The sequence below is a fragment of the Giraffa tippelskirchi genome, chromosome 9 (genome assembly GCF_054371585.1).
Source record: "Giraffa tippelskirchi isolate mGirTip1 chromosome 9, T2T-mGirTip1v1.2.pri, whole genome shotgun sequence".
Taxonomy (NCBI): Eukaryota; Metazoa; Chordata; class Mammalia; order Artiodactyla; family Giraffidae; genus Giraffa; species Giraffa tippelskirchi.
The window spans coordinates 53,763,133-53,785,355 of record NC_137283.1 but is presented as its reverse complement, the minus strand read 5'-3'; the positions used below and the strand labels follow the sequence as shown (position 1 = coordinate 53,785,355).

The window sequence follows — 22,223 nt, the reverse complement described above, 5'->3', positions numbered from 1 at the left end:
TCTCCTGCGTTGCAGGCAGATGCTTTACTGACTGAACCACCAGGGAAGCTGAGACTCACACTCTTCCCTGTATTACAGTGTAGTTCGGCCACTGTCACTGGAGGAGCTGTGCAGTGAGCCAAGCCTGGTGCTGGATGTTGTTTTACCTTAGAAATCTCCTTGGAAGACTTCCACGACATATCTTGAACTTTTGTTTGCTTGCCTGAAAAAAACTAATACACCCCATAATTCTGTTCCACAGTGGGGTTCATGTCCTCTTGTTGGTCCAAAAAAAAAAAAACAGCTTCCTTGGTGGAAACCAAGAATAATGGTGTTTACATTTAGAGCTGAGCTTTTCATCACCACTGAATATCCCTAAATTTTAGTAGCTTTATCATTGTTACCTGTGTCTGTCTGCTTAGTCGCTCAGTCGTGTCTGACTCTCTGTGACCCCCTGGATTGTAGCCCGCCAGGCTCCTCTGTCATGGGATCTCCAGGCAAGAATACTGGAGTGGGTTGCCGTTTCCTCCTCCAGGAGATCTTCCCGACCCAGGGATCAAACCCACATCTCCTGCATTGGCAGGCGGCTTCTTTACCACTGCACCACGGGGGAAGCCCCTCATTGATACCTTTTCTTAATTCTTCACAATAAACTGAAAGAATGTATTATTGGGGATAAGGAAATCTCAGAAAAGGAATATGGGCTGGCAGAGAAAATACCATTGCCTGGAAAAAAAAAACACAACAAAGTATTTGTTCTTTTCATGATGAGGTATGTTCATAACTGACAACAACCACAAAAAAAAGGGTGAATCGCATGGACCAGAAGTGGGTTGCAGGGCAGTAGATCCCTTGTAGATGGACTTCATGTCTTTATATAGAAGGACGTTCCTCTCCCTTTAATGGGGTTATTATTACTGTGTTCTGGGTGTCAGCGTTTCAAGTGATTATGTTTTTGGTGATCATGATACTGTAAAACCCATCACGGAAATGGGAACACTTCACTGGTGGGTACTTAGATTAATTTTCCGGATGCCACGTAATCTTTGGCAAAAGCCTGTAGATGATTTATGGTTTCATAAAGGATATAAAATAAACCAGACCCGTCTCTCCACTGTTTAAAACTGTTCAGACCATTCAAGGACTTTTCACTGGGAATAAGATCTCAGCTTCGTCACACCCTGCAGAGGACAAGTCACCTGGCCCGTGCCAATGCCCCGCATTGCCCGTCTCCTTGGCTGTGGTCACAGCAGCCCCCTGCATCCACAGGGTCAGCTTAGCCTGTCCCCCGCTTCCCCGTCACAAGCCTAATCCCTCTCATCCTGTGGGTCTCTCATCCCAGAGAAATCTTCTCTATTTCAAGTCGTGGGCAATGCCCTTTTTCTGGTACATTTACCATTATTTGCAGTTTATTACGTTCATATATATATTTTTAATACATATGCAGTCTTTTAAAAAAATGTTTATTTGACTTCATCGGGTCTTAGTTGCATCGTGAGGGATCTCTCGTTGAGGCACATGGACTCTCTAGTTGTGGCACTTGGGTTCAGGAATGAAGGCCTGCGGGCTTAGCTGCCCAACCAAGGATCAAACCAGTGTCGTCCGCATCGCACGGCGGATTCCTAACCCCTGGACCATCAAGGAAGTCCACTGTTCACGTATGTTTTGACAGATAGTTATTTTAATACAGGAAAAGCCCTTTCACTTCTCCTAACACTCGGTGAGGCAGGAAATATCAGTGTCCCCGTTTTATAGGTGAGGACACAGGCGTAGAGCGACTTCCCAGGTCATACAGGTAGGAAGTGGCTGAGCCCATGCCGACTCACAGGGTTAGTGACTCCCCCGCCCCCCAGAGATTCCCCTGTCCAGTCACCACAGTGCCACGATGCTCATTTCCAGTGGGGTGTGACCCTCTGTCAAATACTGTAGCTATAGTTCCCCGCCCCCCCCATTACTCACATGTTTCACTGGGTGTCTTGGGCTGTGGATATTGTTTGACATGTAAATTTCAGACATCTGTTTTGTTTCACTGTTATCTTCCTCGTTTATTTGCTGAGGTTTTTTGTGCCTGCATGATGCCTGGTCCTTGGTCCTCATCTCCCACCTGTGTCCCCTGTCGTCCTTATCTCACACCTAGTTCCCACAGAAGCCTGCCCCCTGACCCTCCAGTGACTCCTGACTTCACCTCTTCTGGTCATACCACCCTCCCCTCACCTGCTAAACCAAAGCATCCCTGACACCACTCCCCTAGCTGGTCAGGGACTCCCCACTGCCCATTGGTTGCCTGCTCCAGTGAGTGGAAATCAGTCTGGCCAGCCGTGGGCTCCCTCCTGGGTCTCCACCCACCCACATCGTGCTTCCCAAACTTTGCTGCTGCTGCTGCTGCTGTTCCCCGGCGAGACTCCCCAGTCCTGACTGGGCTGGTCTTCGTCTCCCTCCCTGATTATCATTCCTCCGCTGTGCCTTCCCTCAGGCTGTGGGTCCAACAGGACTGTACACGTAAGGATCAGGGTACTCACACTCAGGAAGTATTCAGACCATGTGATCCAGATGGGTGGGAGAGGTCTTCGAGGAGAGACCGCCCAAGGGAGAGGGATGGGAAGGAAACCTTTGAAGTGGCTTTTTAAAACACACACACAAACATGTTCACAGGGTAAACACTTCAGCTGACACCGATCTCTCTTTTATCCCACACTACACATTTTAGTGTTATATTTTGCCTTTTGTTATCTTGTTCCGTGTACTTCAGCTTCATGAACGAGGTTGTAATGTCTTAAAAGCAGGCGTGATATTTTCTGTTTCTCTGTGACCTGTCCCAAATACTCTGCTGAACTCAATAGTTGTGTAATAAAAGTTGGTTGGTGGCATTAATAAGATTGCAGCAGATGGCAGGTGCTTCGTAGGGGAACTTTAAAGCACCTAATCTCTTATCTGCCTACTTTGAACCTAAATCGCTTGGGAAGAATAAGCTTAAATATCTAATCTTCCACATGCTTGAATTCTGGACCTACTTCTTTGTGTCATTTGGTATCTTTATGCTTTGATATTTTGCTTCTGGGCAAATACTTTGCGTAAGAGGTATATGTTAACGTGTATCTTTGGGTGTTTAGAATTTTGAAAGAGTTGTCCTTCAGCTTCATGAAGCAATTAATTTAGGAATTGTGAGCCTAAATACCAACCTACAGAGTAGACTGCTTATCAGCATTTACTTAATCAAAATAAAAGACTTGAAACTCACATCTTTCCTGAATAGAAAACTGGCTTGGGTGAAGAGAGTAACTGAGTTCTTGGGAGTTCAGCAAGCCTTTTCCTGTCAGTCTGTCCCAAAGTTTCATTTTCTCCACCTTTGAGCAAGTTCCCGAGTCTTAACTCTGGAGGTGATCTTTTCTAGCTTATAAGAAAGATGAGGACTGTGCGTGTCATTCATTTTTCTCTCGAGTGCCTCTGAGTTTACTTGCTCCTTGTTTCTGAAAAAGAAGAAATTTACTATTTACTTGTCCTCCCTGCCACTCAGAGCCTTCTTGGACTCTCCTCTTTCATGTTGAGACTGGAGTAGGTTGCCATTTCCTCCTTCCGGGGGATCTTCCCCACCCAGGAATCGAACCTGGGTGTCCTGAAATGCAGGCAGAGTCTTTACCATCTGGGGAAAGGGAAGCCCCATTCATTGCCTTCTGCCCATCATATCAGATCATCCCCCGCCTTCAGCTTCCTGTTCTGCAGATGGTGACTATAGGCTGCTACCAGGATGACTTTCCTGGAATAGCACATTGATGACCAACTCAACTCATTGCTTGGCTCAGAGATTTCAGTGGGTCCTTCATTCACACACAGTCCAGCCCAAATCCTGTGAAAGCCCTCTGTCCTCCGGTGACGTGGTGTCAGTCCGGATGTCCATCCTCGTCGCTCACTTCCTGGCCCCACACTGCTCATCCTGCTGATCTGGGCGCTGGTTCTTGAATGCATTCCGCTTCTGTCCTTCCCTTCTGTACTTGTACGTTCATTCTTCAGAGGCTCAGCCCACCTTCTGCTTTCTCCACAAAGCCTTTCAAAATTCGTTGGTATTTCTACAGGATTTTTTTTTTTTTTAATAGCACTGTTTTGGCACTTAGCATGTTTCTCCCTAATCCTTGACTTCCCTAAGTATCCCCTAAGACATGTTTCAGGTTAAAAGAAGGGCCAGTGAAATTTGAGAGATTTCAAGTATATAGGAATGCCCTCCCTACCACCTCTGCCCGCTGTAGAAGGCATAGCAACCCATCAAAAGCCGAAGAAGGAAAAGAAATCGCTTGATGTGGTTTATTCTGGTGTTTACCAAACTTATTTATCATAGAAAAATGTTTTCTTACAAAATATGAACATCCAGTGTAACACTTGGGGAAAAACACTGCCTTAAACTAGATTTCTTGTTGGCATGTCTACTGTATAAATCGAAAGCTCTTTGAAGCCAACTGCTGGGCTCTGTTTATTTTTCCTGCCTTGGTACGTAGTCGATAATGTTCATTGAATGAAATCACGTTGCAGGATCAAGAGCTTATGTTTTTTTCGAGGCCTGACGTCTGAATACTGTAAAACAAAGCTGTTCTGCTATGTCTAGTAACTAGCACACACACAGTTGTTGTTCAGTCTTTAAGTTGTGTCCGGCTCTTTTCAACCCCATGGATTGCAGCACGTCAGGCTTCCCTGTCCTTCACTATCTGCCAGAGTTTGCTCAAATTCTTATCTGTTGAGTCACTGATGTTATCTAACCATCTAATCCTCTGCTGCCCGCTTCTTTTGCCCTCAATCTTTCCCAGCATTGGGGCTTTTCAAATGAGTTGGTTCTTCCCATCAGGTGGCCAAAGTATTGGAGCTTCAGCATCAGTCCTTTCAATGAATATTCAGGATTGATTTCCTTTAGGATCAACTGGTTTGATCTCCTTGCAGTCCAAGGGACTCTCAAGAGTCTTCTCCAGCATCACAGTTCAAAAGCATCAATTCTTTGGCACTGAGCCTTCTTTATGGTCCAACTCTCACATCTGTACATGACTACGTACACAGTAGGTACTCAGTAAAGGCTGAAGAATGTTGAATAAATGCTGAATTTATCTAAAGGGTGCACTTAAGAAGGTATTTTTTCTCCGTTGAACTGACAGGATCTATTTTCCTAATAACTGTTTGTGAGTGCGTGCATGAGTGTGTGTATTTTTTTTAAATAATCCCAAACAGGAATTTTTCTAGGTTTTCCACCACCTTTAGCTCTTCTTCAGTGTTTGCTTTTATGGGTGTGCTGTAATTTAAGAAAACATAATTAAAAATAAAAATCCAAGTTTTATTAAAAAACATGATAGGTGGCAGTGATCGCTACAAAATCACGACAGTTTAGAATAAAAATCCCTATTGAACTTAAAAATGCCATTTAACTCACCAGTGGAATTCACACAATTTTCATGAATCCATTGCATATTTTAAGCTCCACAGCTTTGTAGAGTCTCTTAGCTCAGGAGGCAAAAGAACAGAGCGATTCAGTCTGTTTGTTAAAACTAACAAACCAACAACCACCACCAGCACAACAAAAGTGTTGCTGGCGTCCTGCTATGCTCATGGAGTGGCCTTTGTTCCGAGAAGGGACTTGACTGGGTGCGTCTGGACAGGCGTGCTGTTACACATGCACATAAACATTTATAAGCACAAATAACATGGGCATGAATAGTCACAACATCCCTTCTTTTAGTCCTGACTTGAGCTGCTTCCTGGAATTGGCACAGTTTGGCTTAGTGGACAGAATGGAGTTTAACTCCTTTCTATCTGTTCCCGAACCGCATCCATTGGATTTCATCCCCGGCCGGAAAGAGTTTCATCTCCAGCATTGGGATCTGCATTTAGTGGAGGAGTCACCGTCTAATGGGTAACTGCCAGAATTCTAGAAGAGTCTTTCGAATTCTTTTTAAATTCTTCTTTTCCCTTCTAGGCTCCAACCAGGAATGGAGACCCCATTGGATGTCTTGTCAAGGGCAGCATCGCTGGTACACGCTGATGACGAAAAGCGTAAGTCAGGAATCCATTCTAAGTGCTTTGCACCTCTCCCCCCTTGACTCCTGCAGCGTCGTAACATCAGGTGTTTCTCCACATGGTTTTGGGGCTGCACGCTGTAAACGTGGCTTGTTTTCTTCAGAGATAACAGCTTGGCATCCTTATTTTTGTTTTCAAGAGCCAGAACATGTCAGTCTCGTAAATGATATCTCTGGATGCTAGAGCTTCAGCTGTTAACCTCAGGAAGTCCTTTCCTCCGAAAGATTCTCTAAGTGGGATGCTGAGTAGAGATGCTCCTTCCCTGTGTCTCCAGAAGTTTCGATAAGTAGGTGTTTGTTGATCGACTGATTGACCAGCAGAGAACTAGAGACACGAAGTCTCATCCAAAATCATCTGTGTCATTGGAAGTGTGTGTATAATGGGAAATGGTCGTGCGAATCCCACCTGTACAGCTGAGAGAGAACACAGACTGGGGTGGGGTATGCCCTGATGCGCGGGAGAGGGGTGGAAGAGGAGAGAACACCGATGTTGGAGGGTCGCTTGCCACTGTGTTAACGCAATTTTCCTGCTCCCCCTCAGGTACCTTTGTTTTTAAATGTTACTGTTCACCGTTGATATTTGCAGAAACGACTGTTTTCTGTGGAAGCCAGGTCGAGGGTTCTTTTTACTAAGCCCTGAAATGCTACTAACAAAAGATTTATTGAGGTGGAACGTTCATACACGGTAAGTTCTGGAAGGAGGAGCGATTTCCCGGGTTAGTTCTTGACAGATTTGGCAGCCGGAGTGCACGTTCCTTGAGACGTGAGATCTGCTTTTTCACTAGCTGGTAGGACTTTTGTTTGTCTAAGCCTCAGCTCTCTCGTTAGTCACAGGAAATAGCAAGAGCCGCTTCCGAAGTCTTTGTGAAGATGACCTGGGCTACTGTGTGTGTAGAGCTTACCATAGTCTCAACTCCTGGGGCCACTGCCCTGCCCTGTTCTGTGGGCACTGCGTGGGGCCCTCTGGTGGGGCCTTATCTACTCCTTTATGTTATTACAGTGTCTGCAACTTCGTCCCCTCCGCTGCCACTCATGCACGACCATCTTTAGAAGAGTGATTGCACGAAATAGCCATTGAAGTTTGTTTTTTTCCCCAGCCTCTTACATAATGTACATACATCTGTAATTATCCCTTTCTAAGTAACTGAAGCTCAGGGATGTTAAGCATCATTCCCAAGGACATTGAGCTATGCAGCGGCAGCTCGGGTTGTAGACTTTTTATCGCAACGACAACAAAAACCCCTTTATGCCGCTAAGATTGCAGCAGGTGTTACTGACTTGAATAGCTGGTTACAGATTTCTTTAAACATTACTATAGCCAATTTAGAAGCTTTTTTAAAAAAAATATAAGACAGTATTTTGAGTTTCTCTGTTTTGTGACGTTCATTTGGGCTCAGTAAAACATCGTGTTTGTGCAAATGAAAAGTAAGTAATGACCTCAGAGTGGCTTTTGTGTCCTGAGTGTAGAGAGGGTGAGTTTCTTCGCTTTCTCCTACGTTCTCAGGTTCCCTCCCGGAGCCCAGCTTCAGGATCCATCTGCTCAGGCTGGAGGCCTGAACAGTTACCAGTTCTGTGAGCAGTGCTTATGGATAAGGGGCATTTCTGGGTGGGCAAGGGCAGTCCTGCCTTCATGGAACTTGCGTCGGTCACTAGTCGTGTCCATCTCTCTGCGACCCCATGGACTGTAGCCCACCAGGCCCCTCTGTCCATGGGATTCTCCAGGCAAGAACACTGGAGTGGGTAGCCATTCCCTTCTCACGGAGCTTATGAGCCGATTTCTGCATCGACTCTTGCGGCTGTAAAATGTTCGGCAGGGGAGACTGGGCATGGTTGTGATACAGATGCTAGGCATCTGTGGTGCGTACAGCGTGGGAGAGCTGTTTTCACAGAAACCGAAGGGCACCACCAAGGGAGAGAGGAGTCCTTACCTTCCTCCTGCGATGAACACAGTATTAGTGCTTTACAGAGGAAAGATGGATACCTGTGTAGGTCAAAAGAATCACAGGGTAGACTTTATTCTGGGCTCCAGTTGGTTTAACAATGCGCTGGCATAGTTCTGGAGTCCCCTCTGTAATGGTTTCAGCATCTCCGGATCACTTTTGACATTTAAAAGTAAGTACGGGAAGAAAAAAGTCCAAAGATGTCTATAATCATTATTATTAACACGGGGCAGCATTTTTGAGAAACTGTTTTGCTGTGGTGCTCTGCAGTTCACTCACAAGAAAGGAGAGCCCAAGAACCAGAAATTCACTGTTTTCTGTGACCTAGCATTGTAGGTACGTGACAATTCAGGCAGTGTATAGACAGAGCTGAGCATTAAGTTCACAGCCTTTCTGTGGATTTCTTCAGACCCATCTGAGCTTTTTCAGCCTGATTCAGCTCTCTCTGCCCTAGATTAATTCTGATTTAGCTTCTGTTGTAAGTTGCTCTTACACTTCACCTTCTCCTCAACTTTAAAAAAAGTCTTGTATATGTAATCTGATGTGGGTGTCTTATTACGAGCAGAAAAATGTTCTACTACTAGAGATCAGGTTTCCACCTCCTTTGGTGACCTCAGTGGTTCTCTTTCCTTTTGCTGCTGGGGAGCCAGAGACTTGGGCATTTTTGAAGATGCTATTGTTTTAGCATTGGGAGGAGAACAGTATCTGTTAGGAGCTGAGTACTTAATACTTGATAGCCTTAAGGCTTCGCTATGTCTGCCAGTGAAGAATCAAAGAAATACCTTAAAAGTACACTGCAGAGATAAAGTCAAGAGTGAAATGGTGGTTTTGTGGAAACACAATAGCTACTTATCTGGATGGCCTAGAAGGAATATGCTTACTTAAAATAATCATTCCACTGCTCATGAGACATTGATTCAATCAGCACCCTGGGTAATCCTGGAAGGTACTTAATGAAAATGCAACACGATGGCCAATTTTCCATGTGCTTGAAGAATCTCTCCTTGCAGGGATCATTAATACTGGTGCTGGGAGGACCTTATAATAGTGTGTACTCGGTCGTGTACAACTCTTTGCAACCCCATAGACTGCAGTGATTTCCCAGACAAGAAGACTGGAGTCGGTTGCCATTTCCTCCTCCAGAGGATCTTCCTGATGCAGGGATCAAACTCGCATCTCTTGCGTCTCCTGCATTGGCAGGTGGGTTCTTTACTGCCACCTGGGACCTTAACCTTTTACCAAACCTATTTTTTAGGAGTCAAAATTGAACAGAATTTGAGGACAGGACACACAGGCACCGATGTTTATATTAATAACAACACCTGGGTACGTCTGTACCATGACACTGTGCTTCACTGTGATATGTACAGAATGTTTTCTTTTTGGTAATTTTGTTGTTATGTCTCTTGATTATAAGTTCTTTTATTTGTTGACTTCCTCAGTTGGGCTGGAATAATTTTAAGGAGCATGTAGCTTTCTTTTTGAGGATTCTGGTGGCGGGGACAGTTCCTTTGTCCCATCTAAGAAATACTCATATGATCTGAACAAGCCAGATGAGGTCAGCATGAGTGACGCATGGACAGCAGTAGGAAAAAAGGTGGCTTTCACAGTGTTGCTGTTGCATCTGCTCCTAGAAATGCACTGACTCCTTGTGTGGTGACGGCCCTGAACGTTGACTAATTGGTGAAGCATAAATTACTGCCATCCTTCCAGGGAAACCATTCCTGGGAGCACTGGCTTTTTTTATTTGGGGACTGATGCCCCAGATGTGTGGATATTTGCGTGTATGTAGATTCTGTTTGGAGAAGGAAATGGCAACCCACTCCAGTATTCTTGCCTGGAGAATCCCATGGACAGAGGAGCCTGGAGGGCAAGTGTCGGACACCACGGCATGGGTTCTGTTTTGCCTTAAAAAGGGAAAAAAGCAACCTATTGACTTAATTATAAAGAGGAGTTGAGCTCACACACTGTCTTCTCCGATGGACTTCTGTCCTCCCAGGTGGCCAGCACTGCCTGCCAGTCGGGTCACTGTGTGTAGGTCCTGTGACCAGACCAGCTGGAGCTGCTCCGCATTCTTGTCTCTTTCTCTCCATTCCTCCTGTCCTCTTGTCTTTCCTCTCAGCACCTGACACCATGGCTTTCCAACATTTTGGCCATGGCCCAGAAGAAGAAAAGCTTTTACCTTGTGACCCTTGAACTCCTACTGACATAACTGATGCAACAACTTCATGAAATAGTTCTTACCCTCACTTTTGCACAGTTATAGCTTGAGTTGTATTTCTTTGCATTTTACTTTGAGTAAAAGTTGGGTCATGACTCATTAAGTTGACTTGAGGATCTGCAAATGAACTGGGTGGGACCTGTAGGTGAAAAAACATGATTTGGTTTTTTAATCTCCTTTGTTGGATAAACTTGCTTCTGGCTCCTCCGTTTTTGTCCTGGGGAGCTTTGACTAACCGCTGGGGCATGAAGGTATGGCGAGCCAGGGTGTGCGGAGGAGCTGGAATCCATCGGTGGCTGGACGGGGTGACGTCATCACATTGTTCTTGGTCAAGAGCCCTGGAGGACTTGGCACACCCACTGGGAGCGGACAGGACTGCCCCTTTAGAAGCAGTTCTGCTGTAGCCTAAGGCTGTACTGTTCCTGATTTTTAAAGTCAGTGCTCAAGAAAGCGGTCACTCCCCTTTGGTTAAGCCTGTTTAGGTCCCTCTTGTTCCCCCAAAGCATGCTCCATTGAGACTGCCTGGTAGACCCTGATGGGGAGCACACCCATCAGATCCTTTGCAGCCTAATGTGACAGCTTTGGTCACTGCATTTGCACTGTGCATCGTTTGTATCCAAGCACCTGTAGAGACACCGTGTATCCAAGACCTGGACTTTCTATAGCCGCAATTTCCAGAGAGAGGAGGGAAGGAGTGTTGGTAACCATTCTGCCATCACCTCCCCAGCGTGGTCCCTTCCCCCAGGTGTGAGTTACTGAGTCATTGGTCCAATAATATTCCTCAGGGACTTCTGGATCTGCCTCTTTAACCAGGAGGGGCTGGATGCTTCTAGGTGTGAGATGATGTAATTCTTTGGCTATCAGGATCCTTTAACCAGGTTCTCGGGTGGTTTATGGATATGTGCTCAGTTGTGTCTGACTTTCCAGCCCCATGGACTGTAACCGGCCAGGTTCCTCCGCTTTGGGATTGCCCAGGCAAGAATACTGGAATGGTTTGCCACTTCCTCCTCCAGGGGATCTTCCCAACCCAGGGATGGAACCTGGGTCTCTTGCGTTTCCTTCATTGGCGGGCGGGTTCTTTACCAGAAGCGCCACCTGGGAAGCCCCCCGGGTGCTTATATTTTGTCCTATTTCCTTCTGTCTCTCTCTATATGTAAGTATGTATGTAGTGTTTGTATATGTGTATACACACTCATATATGTGGATTATTTTTACTGAAACATTTGAGAGCAAATGGCAGATATCATGCCTCTTTACTCCTAAGTACTTATGTATGTATTTCCTATGAATAAGAATATTCTCCTGCATAACCACAGTTTGGTTATCTTTATTACAACGTTACTTAAATATACATAAGCATGAAACTGGGCATAAAATCTTTACGCGTATAGTTCTTTTACAACTTCATAGCCAGAACTTGAACTTACAGTTTAAATGCAGCCCGTAAAAGTTCTCTACGATCCAGCAGATGACGAGAAATCCTGCTCCGCTAGCGTATGGTACCCGGCGCTGCCAAGCTGCGGTTGATTCCTTTGACGTCACCCTGCCTGTCCTGCCGCGTGTCCTTTGACACAGTTCCCCCAGCACTTTATCTCTGCAAACTCTTGTAAAGTATTTCATTGCCTGCATTAAGGTGGCATCAACCGGTTTTCTTTTAGTGCAGACACCTCCATTTCATACTAGGTTTGTTTCTGTCCTTTTCTTATGAGACCAAGGGGGAAAAATGCAAACACAGTCACTAAAATCGTGTGATTAGATGGTTATATATACGGTGGGTGTCTGATTCAGGATATGCATATGTCAGATTTTTTTTTCTTTAAGTGTTCTCAGTGAAATACCAGCTCAAGTGAAAACTCCTCCCAGACCCCTCAGCATTTGCCTGTGGACCTCAGCTTCAGGGTCACTGCGTTATCATTCTCACAAGAGCCCTATTCGGGAGGTACTGTGATCAGTCCCATTTTATGGACAAGGAAACAGAGGCGTACAGCGCCTAAATAGCTTGCCTAAGGATGCTTAGCTGGTCCTGGTGCTGCTGAGGTTTGAATTTGGGAGCCTGACTCTTAAGTCTAAACCCCTTGTTCCTCTATTCGGATGTCCTCAGGTGGAAGGCATTGAAGACATAGCTGTAGATTAAAAATGAAACTGTGTATGCTCCCTCTACCAATAAATCAGCAAGAAGGTTTTCATTTGGAAAAGGCTTCCCAACCAGTGAACCAGCGTTTCCTGAGTGTTAGTAGCTGTGATCAGCTACATGTGGAGGATGGATGACGGCTCCAGAACTTCTCTGTACACTGCACTTTCTTTTCCTGTGAGTGCCTCGGTCTGCTCAAGGAGGGGATCTCAGTTCTTGCTGACACGGGCTGCTTGCAGAGAAACAGGATGCCTCATTGCCGAAGTGCCAGGCAGAGACGAGGTGACCGCTGTCCAGAGGCACTGAGTAAGGGAATAGGCTGGACTTGAGAACCTAAGGTTCTGTGGGTCTGTGTGAGTCCCCAGACTTGTTCAAGGCAAAGGTTCTGCTCCATTCTGCGTCATATTCCAAGCATGGACCATTTGGTGCTTATGATCAGCCTGTAATAAACATCTGTAGGTAATAAAGTAACCATGGGCGTGAAGGCTCATCTCTAAGGAATTAAGTTATTGAACACTAGCAAAAATGATTTCGCTCTAATTATCACCATTACTGCCAAAAACATACCGAGTCAACGGAGTACCATGTCCCTCTCGATAAGACTTTAGACTTTGCAGAACATTTACAGTAAGCTAAGTAGGAGGTGTCAGAGGGGAAAACGAAGCTTTAAGACTTTGGATGCCTAAATCAAGATTAAAGTTAAAAAAAAAGCTTGAGGTGTTTCTCCCCCCTCCCTACCTCAGTACCTTCATGTGCTATCACATGCTGCTGTGATCATCAGAATGTTGTTGTTTTGTTTAATCGCTAAGTTGTGTCCGATTCTTTTGACCCCATGTACTGTAGCCCCCCACCCCCAGCACTTAATAACTGGGTGTCAGCTGTTGCTGGGTGGTGCATAGTCCTCCAGGGGATGAAACCACAGGTCCTGGGGAGCTGTCGTCTTTTCTGGCTTCGTGTTCCTACGCCTTTTGATTTTCAAAATAAGGAGACTGAATTTACTGCCTTTTGTTTTTTAGTAGGCTTTCAATTTTATATTGGAGTACAGCCGATTAACAATGTTGTGATAATTACTGGTGCACAGGAGAGCTGCTTGGCCATACATACACATGTATCCATTCCTCCATTCTCCCCCAAACTCCCCTCCCTTCCGGGGGCTACCACACAACATTGAGCACAGTTCTCTGTGCTATACAGCAAGTCCTTGTTGGTTATCTATTTAAATAGCGCAGTGTGAACCAAACTCCCTAACTATTCCCCCCGCTGATAACCATAAGTGCCTTCTCTAAGTTTGTGAGTCTGTTTCTGTTTTGTAAATAAGTTTGTATCTATCATTTCTTTTTAGAGTCCCCATATAAGCGATTGGGTAGCGATTCCCTTCTCCAAGGGATCTTTCTGACCCAAGGATCAAATTTGGATCTCCTGCACTGCAGGCAGATTCTTTACCATCTGAGCCACAAGGGAAACCCTACATAAGGGATATCATACGACACTTCTCTATCTCTGTCTGACTTACTTCACTAAAGGTTGGAGTTACTAATGTTTTGTAGGTTCAGTTATTTATCTTTCATGAACAGTGGCAGTGAAAAGGTCATCCCTCAGTAGCCCATTTTATTATATGTTAAAAAGCTGCATGAAACAATAGGCAGGATATATTAGGAGCTTATTGAAGACACTCTCTAGGTGTGGTCAGAAGCTTTCATCAAAGTTTGCCTCCTAGGGTGGGCACCTGGCATTTAATCAGAAGGGCTGCCCTCCAAAAACAGCTATTACAAGTGTCTCTGCTATTCTTGTGGTTTTATATCTGATAAAATTAGCATATGAAATGTTAGAAATGGATCTCACTGGTGGAAATAATGGCCTGTTAACTAGCATAATGGTTGTTGGAAATAGATTCTTCTACTTAATAGCTCTCTAGACACTTGAGGATGGTTTATTATGTTAACTTTAAATGAATATTTTTCAACCTTTAGAAATCCTTGCTTTCCTTCAACACACATAAAAATGTTTTGAGCTATTTTAATGTCATTTGCAATTAAATTGAAAATATCAGAGTCAAAAATCCTTGGCTGAAATAAACACTGACCTTTTTTCATTTGATACCTACCTGGTTCCTCTGTCCCCATCCTCTCTTCCCCTTCCTGTGCCTTGCGAATCCTTGTCCCAGTCAGCATCTTGTCCAAACATCCCTAGCACTCGCACCCCTTCTTTGCTGGCTGTCTTCCAGACCATCACGTGAAGTGGCTGTCTTCTCCACGCACCCCGATTCATCAGTATCGTTCTTGTAAGGTGGGACACGCAGACCTAAACAGTGCTCTGTGTGTGTGTGGTCTGGGTGCCGTGCACCCAGGACCACCACCAGCTTTGACTTAGTCACGAGTTCTTGGGGGTGAACGGACAGAAGAGGGCAGACGCCTGAAGCAGCCAAGTGTGAGAGGGCAGGGGCACGGGACCCCTGGAGAACAGAGCTCTTCCTCCCTTTCAGTGGGCAGCCCCTCACCCAGTTCCTGCTGCGGCTGTGCCAGAGCTGGTTCCTGGGACTTGCCTGGTGGGCTTCCTCCCAAACTCACTATCACAGTGGGGGCTTGAAATCAACCCTGGTGGGAGTGCTTGCACCAGACCATGACTTTTCTGTTTTCCCTCCCTACAGAGCCAGTCCTTACCACTGCCTCCAGCTGACTGCTTTTACACGTGAATGTGGAGCCCTGATTGTCCCAGACAAGTGAAGCCTGGATTTTTATGTAAAATTTCTAGATATTTAAAATTCCATCTAAGGCCATCAGGAGTTCCCTTGCCAAGAGGGAACCAATAAGTATGTAGCTGCTGCTGCTACTGCTGCTGCTAAGTCGCTTCAGTCATGTCCGACTCTGTGTGACCCCATAGACGGCAGCCCAGCAGGCTCCCCTGTCCCGGGGATTCTCCAGGCAAGAACACTGGAGTGGGTTGCCATTTCCTTCTCCAGTGCATGCAAGTGAAAAGGGAAAGTGAAGCTGCTCAGTCGTGTCCGACTCTTAGAGATCCCATGGACCGCAGCAGCCTACCAGGCTCCTCCATCCATGGGATTTTCCAGGCAAGAGTAATGGAGTGGGGTGCCGTTGCCTTCTCCAAGTATGTAGCTAGTGTGTGCATTCTGGTCTAGTCCCAATACTTCTATTAATACAACTGAAGGACAGATTTTTTTTTTTAAAGCAGCTTGCATCAGCTTCTCTTTCCTCCCACTTTGTAGTTGTGAATTCCTGTAGCAATTCTTTAAGAACTCAAAAGGGAGATATTTAATATTAAAACAGTTCTTGGGATCTTTCATGATCTCAATGTGGAAACAAATTTGCATATGTGTATATTTTTCTTCTCATCCAGACTTTTTATTTTTAAAAGAAAAATGGCTGCATCTTTTCTTCATCATCTTTTGTTTTCTTAAAGATTTATGTAGCATATTTACAAAATGCTTGTTGACTTGGCATTTTATGTGGATATAATTTGTAGAAGCAATACGTAGGGGATTTACACTTTTAGAGAAATTGAATCCAGTTTGAAAAATCAAACTGGTACCTCCTCAGTGGCTTTTTGATCTATTGTAACTGCTTTTTTATTGGATCAAGCTCTTGATTCCTTGTAAATGAAATGAGTAAATCTTCTTTGCATTTGAAATCTGGGGAAGTTAGTCTTTCTCTAGGACTGCCTTTCTCATCACACTTTTTACATACATTTGTTTTTCATCCCTGTGAAAAATATTGCTTAAATGTCCCTTCTTTTATGGAGCTTAACTTGTTTAACTAGGCTATAATCAGTTTTTATTAATGAACTAGACAAGGCAGAAATCTGTATTTTTTTTTTTTCTTCCGCCAATAAGTAGGAATTGAGAACGATGATTTTTTTCAGTTCCCAGTGAAGTGTTAGCTTTAGGGTGCTTTGAATAAACTACTTTAAATTACATAGGAATGTTTCATTTAGGAATTCAGGAGGACAAACTGGATTTTTGGAGTAAGATGGCAGCCTGAACACATGCTTCAGGCTCCTCTCTTACCCAAAATCCTGTAAGATGATGACAAAATAGACATTAAGAAAAATCGCTACCGCTGCTGGAAAACTAGCATGGGTGCCTACCTTCATTTCTCCAAAAGTTATAAGGAATTCCTGGAAAACTGAAAACAGGTGGGAGTAGATTGACAAAAGGAAACAAAAATAAAAAATTATAACCCAAGACACAGGTGCAAAGCTGAATTAAAAGCAGAACTTCCAGTGATGAGCAACTGCCAGTGGGAAGGGGCCCTGGAGCAAAATTCAGGAAATTAAAGTATTCCATTTATGACAGTGACACCACCACCCCTCCCCCCTCCCCCCCAACCAAGAACTGAGACTGTGCTCTCGATAAAGTCCTGTTTGGGAGGGTTCCTCAAGTGGGTTTAGGGACCTGAGCGAGGAGCAAAGCAGAGCTTAAGATCACCGTGGGCGCCCACAACGCACAGGGTGCCAGGGAAGGAAGCCTAAGCCTTCTATAGGCTGCTGCTGCTAAGTCGCTTCAGTCGTGTCCGACTCTGTGTGACCCCATAGACGGCAGCCCACCAGGCTCCTCCGTCCCTGGGATTCTCCAGGCAAGAACAGTGGAGTGGGTTGCCATTGCCTTCTCCTCCTCTATAGGCAGTATCTGCAAAAATGCTTCACACCAGAGCAAGACTTTCTTGTTTTTGGCAGGTTTGTTTTTGTCTCCCCACCTGCCTGCTGCTTGGTCCTCATGCCCATACCCTGGAGGAAGGCCCATCCCTGGATGCATCCTATACTCTTGCCTAGAGCCCTAAGGTTGAGCCTCCCCGTGAGCGACCTCATGCCAGAGAGGAAACACGCTTTACGTGCCCTTGTGGATGGCCCAGTCTTTTATCTTAAGTACGAATGAATATCAAGGGATCATTGGACATTTGAGTAAAACAAATAGGATGAAAGAAAAGACCATGAGTCAGCACACTCAGGGGAATATAGGAAGTGTATGAAGATATCAAATAAGGGCTTCTTAGGTGGCAGTGTTGGTACAGAACCCACCTGCCAATGCAGGAGATGTAAGAGACACAGGTTCGATCCCTGAGACTGTGCTCTGGGTTGGGAAGATCCGATGGAGCAGAGCGTGGCAACCTGCTCCAGTATTCTTGCCTAAAGAATCCCATGGACAGAGGAGCCTGGTGGGCGACAGTCTCTGGGGTCACAGAGAGTCAGACACAACTGAAGCGACTTAGCACACACACACACATTAAATAAAAGTAGTCTGCTATGAAAAAGATGATTTAGAACAACAAAGTTTATGGAAAGTAAAGCTATGATTATTGAATTTGAAAGATTAAAAAGATCAGCTAGGTAATCAAATAGATATGATTAAAGACAAAGTTAGGGATCTGGAAGATTGGCAACAAAATGTTGTACAATTAGGCAAAGATACTAGGATCTTATACAGCTGCCAGATTGAAGTTCTGGTGGGGTGAGGCCAAAGCAATATTGAGAAGAGAATGCATTTATTAGGAAAATAGGAAATAAGTGAGTCAAATGGACAGCCAAAACAATAACAGCAGAAAAATTGATATCTGCTCTTTATAAAAATGAAAATAAACCAGCAAGCACAAACAAACCCCAGACCTTTTTTTTTTTTTTAATGTTGTTTAGTCACTAAGTCATGTCTGACTCTGCAACCCCAAGGCCTGCAGCATGCCAGGCTTCCCTGTCCTTCAGTATCTCCTGGAGTTTGCTCAAACTCACCATCTCATGCTTTGTCACCATGTTCTCCTCCGGCTCCCAATCTTCCCCAGAATCAGTATCTTTTCCAGTGTGTCAGCTCTTTGCATCAGGTGGCCAAAGTGTTGGAGCTTCAGCTTCAGTTTTTCCAATGAATATTCAGGGTTGATTTTCTTTAGGATTGACTGGTTTGATCTCCTTGCTGTCCAGAGGACTCAAGTCTTTTCCAGCCCTGCAGTTCATCAGCTCTTCTGTGCTCAGCCTTGTTTATGGTCCAGTGCTCACGTCTATAGATGACTACTGGAAAAACCATAGCTTTGACTAGATGACTTTGTTCGCAAAGTGATGTCTCAGCTTTTTAATACACTGTCTAGGTTTGTCGAAGAGGGCAATGGCAACCCACTCCAGTACTCTTGCCTGGAGAATCCCATGGACAGAGGAGCCTGGTGGGCTGCCATCTATGTGGTCGCACAGAGTTGGACATGACTGAAGCGACTTAGCAGCAGCAGCTAGGTTTGTCATAGCTTTTCTTCCAAGGAGTGAGCGTCTTAATATTATGGCTGCAGTCACTATCTGCAATGATTTTGGAGCCCAAGAAAATAAAATGTGCCACTGTTTCCATTGTTTCCCCATCTGTTTGCCATGAAGTCATGGGACCAGATGCCATGATCTTCGTTTTTTGAATGTTGAGTTTTAAGCCAGCTTTTTCACTCTGCCGTTAGGGTGGTATCATCTGTATATCTGAGGTTGTTGATATTTCGCCTGACACTCTCGATTCCAGCTTCTGATTCATCCAGGCTGGCATTTCGCATGATGTACTCTGCATTTAAGTGAAATAAGCAGGGTGACAATATACAGCCTTGACGTACTCCTTTTCTAGTTTTGAAGCAGTCTGTGTTCCAGCTGTTGCTTCTTGACCTGTATATAGGTTTCTCAGGAGGCAGATAAGGTGGTCTGGTATTCCTGTCTCCTTAAGAATTTTCTACAATTTGTTGTGATCCACACAGTCAAAGACTTTAGCATAGTCTCAATGAAGCAGAAGTAGATGTTTTTCTGGTGTTCTCTTGCTTTTTGTATGATCCAATGGATGTTGGCAGTCTGATCTCTGGTTTCTCTGCCTTTTCTAAATCCAGCTTGAACATCTAGAAGTTCTTGGTTCACGTACTGTTGAAGACTAGCTTGAACTATTTTGGGCATCACCTTGCTAGCATGTGAAATGAGTGCAGTTGTTTGGTAGTTTGAATATTCCTTGACATTGTCTTTTTTGGGATTGGAATGAAAACTGACCTTTTCCAGTTTTGTGGTCATTGTGAGTTTTCCAAATTTGCTGATGTAGTGAGTGGAGCACTTTCACAGCATCATCTTTTAGGATTTTAAATAGCTCAATTGCAACTGCATCACCTCCACTGGCTTTGTTCGAAGTGATGCTTCCTAAGACCCACTTGACTTTATACTCCAGGATGTCTGGCTCTAGGTGAGTGACCACACTATCATGGTTATCTGAGTCATAAAGACCTGTTTTGTACAGTTCTTCTGTGTACTTTGGCCACCTCTTCTTAACCTCATCTGCTCTGTTAGCTCCTTGCCGCTTCTGTCCAATGTCGTTTCAGTTTCAAGGGAACAGCAGAGTGATTCAGTTATATACTGAACATGTTTGTTACTAGAAAACTAGTCATCCTTGAAAAGAAACAGTCTTGTTGAGGTATATGTATTTGAGAAACATTTAGAGAGGTCAAGCTAAGATCAGTGAACAATAAGAGTCAAAAACTGTGAAGGTCTGTAAGCTAGTGGGCTCTGTAATAAGAGAGCCCAAGTAAAGAAATTTGATCTAGACGGTTCTAATATAATTCTTCTTCCAGTGAAAGCAGTGCGGAGATTTACAAGAGTTCATTCTTTCAAAAAATGTCATCAAGGGCCAGGTTTGTATAGAAAGGTGTGCTAGATTTGAATAGAACACATTGAAATGTACAAGACACAGTATTTGCTTAAAAGCTAGCATGATCGATGTTAATAAACAGATGTGTTAGTTTTCACTTGCTGCTGTGGCAATCAGCGCAAACTTAGCAGTTCAGAAAACCACCTGTTTATTTTATTCTATTGATTGATCTTAATTTGGTTTCTCCAAATCCTCCTGAATTAAGCAGTTTGACTGTAGTACTGTAGGTTCACCTTTCCTCGTTATTTTCTTTGAACTTGAAGAAGAGTTTCAGAGATACATCACAAGAAGTTACTTTACCTTTGTGTGAAAAGATCGTTTAAAAAAATCTTTCTGTATTAAATTTTGAACTTTTTTCCCTCTAAAAATGGATCAGTCTGAAGAGGTGAACTTTCTGATAATTCAGTGTGAGGGCAGACCCTGCTTGCTTGTGTCCACAATGCTTCACTTTTTTGTGTCAACATACGCTTCATGAGCAAAAAGAAAGCCTTGTTAATATTTGTATCATAACTGAGCATATGCTCCATCAGCAGCATTTTAATGAGGGTAAACTAGTCTTGAGACTTGCTGAAAACCCAGCTGCTGTAATTGTGCAAGACTAGATGTTATTCACCTATTTTTCAAGAGTACGGAATTAAAAAATAATTATTAATTGTCCTTGAACTGTATGCATAGAACATATCTAGAGGATGAGACAGATTTTGTGTTCTTCTATGGATTTGGTTATTTTTCATGGTATTGAACTTGAATTTCGGTTAACGTTATGAAAATTACATATGTATGGTGCAGATAATTTTATAAATTAATGTCCTACTATTAACAGGATGAAAGAAGAGCACAGTGAAAGCTGATCAGTTAGAAGATAGTCAAAGAGTAAAGGAATGGTTTATGTGTGGACAAGACAGAGGGGTTTTAAAATTTTTGATTTTACACTTAATTTGAATATTACTGGTTAATCATGGCTATTGTTGGAGAAGAGAAGATAATGGCAGCCCACTCCAGTATTCTTGCCTGGAGAATCCTGTGGACAGAGGAGCCTGGGAGGCTACAGTCCATGAAGTCACAGAAGAGCCGCTGAGTGACTACTAACACTTGCGCTTCTCTTTTTTTTTTTCAAGTGAGACCAGTGAGCTACTAAATATTTTACAGCACGGTGTTGTGAAGTGCCAACGTCTTGTTTTGGCATTTGACACCTGTTATTCTACCAAAGTGATTGATGCAGAAAAATGTTACCTGGTGCTTTGTAGTAGACCCTGTGCTACTGGTTGGGCGCCCCCCCAGCTCTCAGCCAGTGGGAGCCCCTCTCCCAAAGCCACGCCCCTTCCCTGGGTGCAGCAGAGACTGATGGGTAAGAGCTGTACCGGTCCAGCCAGCCCGCTTGCCCTCTCTCTCTGCAGGTCGCTGTGACTGCATCCCAACCCAGTTTCTCCGTCTGCTCCCATCTCCTTCCTTCCCCCAGAGGGGTGATCCTGAGAGGACTCCCCAGCAAACTTCTGCGCACCGTCTCCTGTTCGTCTGCTTTCTGGAGCGCTCACCTTGCATTTTTGCCCTTTCGTACTGTTCCTGGGGTTGTCGAGGCAAGAATACTGAAGTGATTAGCCATTTCCTTCTACAGTGGGCCACGTTAGATAGCATCACCGACTGAGTGCACGTGAGTTTGAGCAAACCTGGGGAAATACTGAAGGACAGGGAAGCCTGGTGTGCTGCAGTCCATGGGGTTGCAAAGAGTTGGACACGACTTAGCAACAGAACAGCAACACCTTGCATTAAACCCCTACTTCGTTTTGAGGACTTCTGTGCAAACAGATGCTAATTTAGGACCTCAGGAATTTTTTTTTTTTTAATACAGGTAGAATTTTGATTATCCTCTTGATCAGTCCTCCCTCTAAGACAGAGGTACCCTAGCAATGTTCCTGATGTATGCCTCGCTATCCTCTGCTTGAATGTAAGGGAGAGTTCATCACTTCACTACACTGTCAGTTGTTAAACACTTCCAGGGGTTTGGACAGCTTTATTGTTGAATAGAAATCTATGTCGCTGTAACTTTTATGCCTTGAGTACATTTCTGCTCCCAGCTTCTAGAACATTTAGCCCTTGAAATCGTTCCAGTTTCCATCCTAGAGATATTTGAAGAAAGTTATCACATTCCCTTTGGGTTTTCACTCTGATCCGTAAGAGATGAAGGTTTGATCCCTGGGTGGGGAAGATCCCCTGGAGGAGGGCACGGCAACTCAGTCCAGTATTCTTGCCTGGAAAA

General features: G+C 44.4%; 1 protein-coding gene across 2 annotated transcripts in view; it reads left to right on the top strand.

Annotated features, from left to right (window-relative positions):
- VGLL4 (vestigial like family member 4) overlaps positions 1 to 22,223 on the top strand; it is a 152,803-nt gene that overhangs the window by 8,125 nt on the left and 122,455 nt on the right. For both annotated transcript variants that reach the window (XM_081526125.1, XM_081526126.1), the window contains exon 2: positions 5,927 to 6,003. In XM_081526125.1, coding sequence (XP_081382251.1) covers positions 5,940 to 6,003 — 64 coding nt within the window. In that variant the 5' untranslated portion in view covers positions 5,927 to 5,939. The remainder of the gene's footprint in view (positions 1 to 5,926; positions 6,004 to 22,223) is intronic.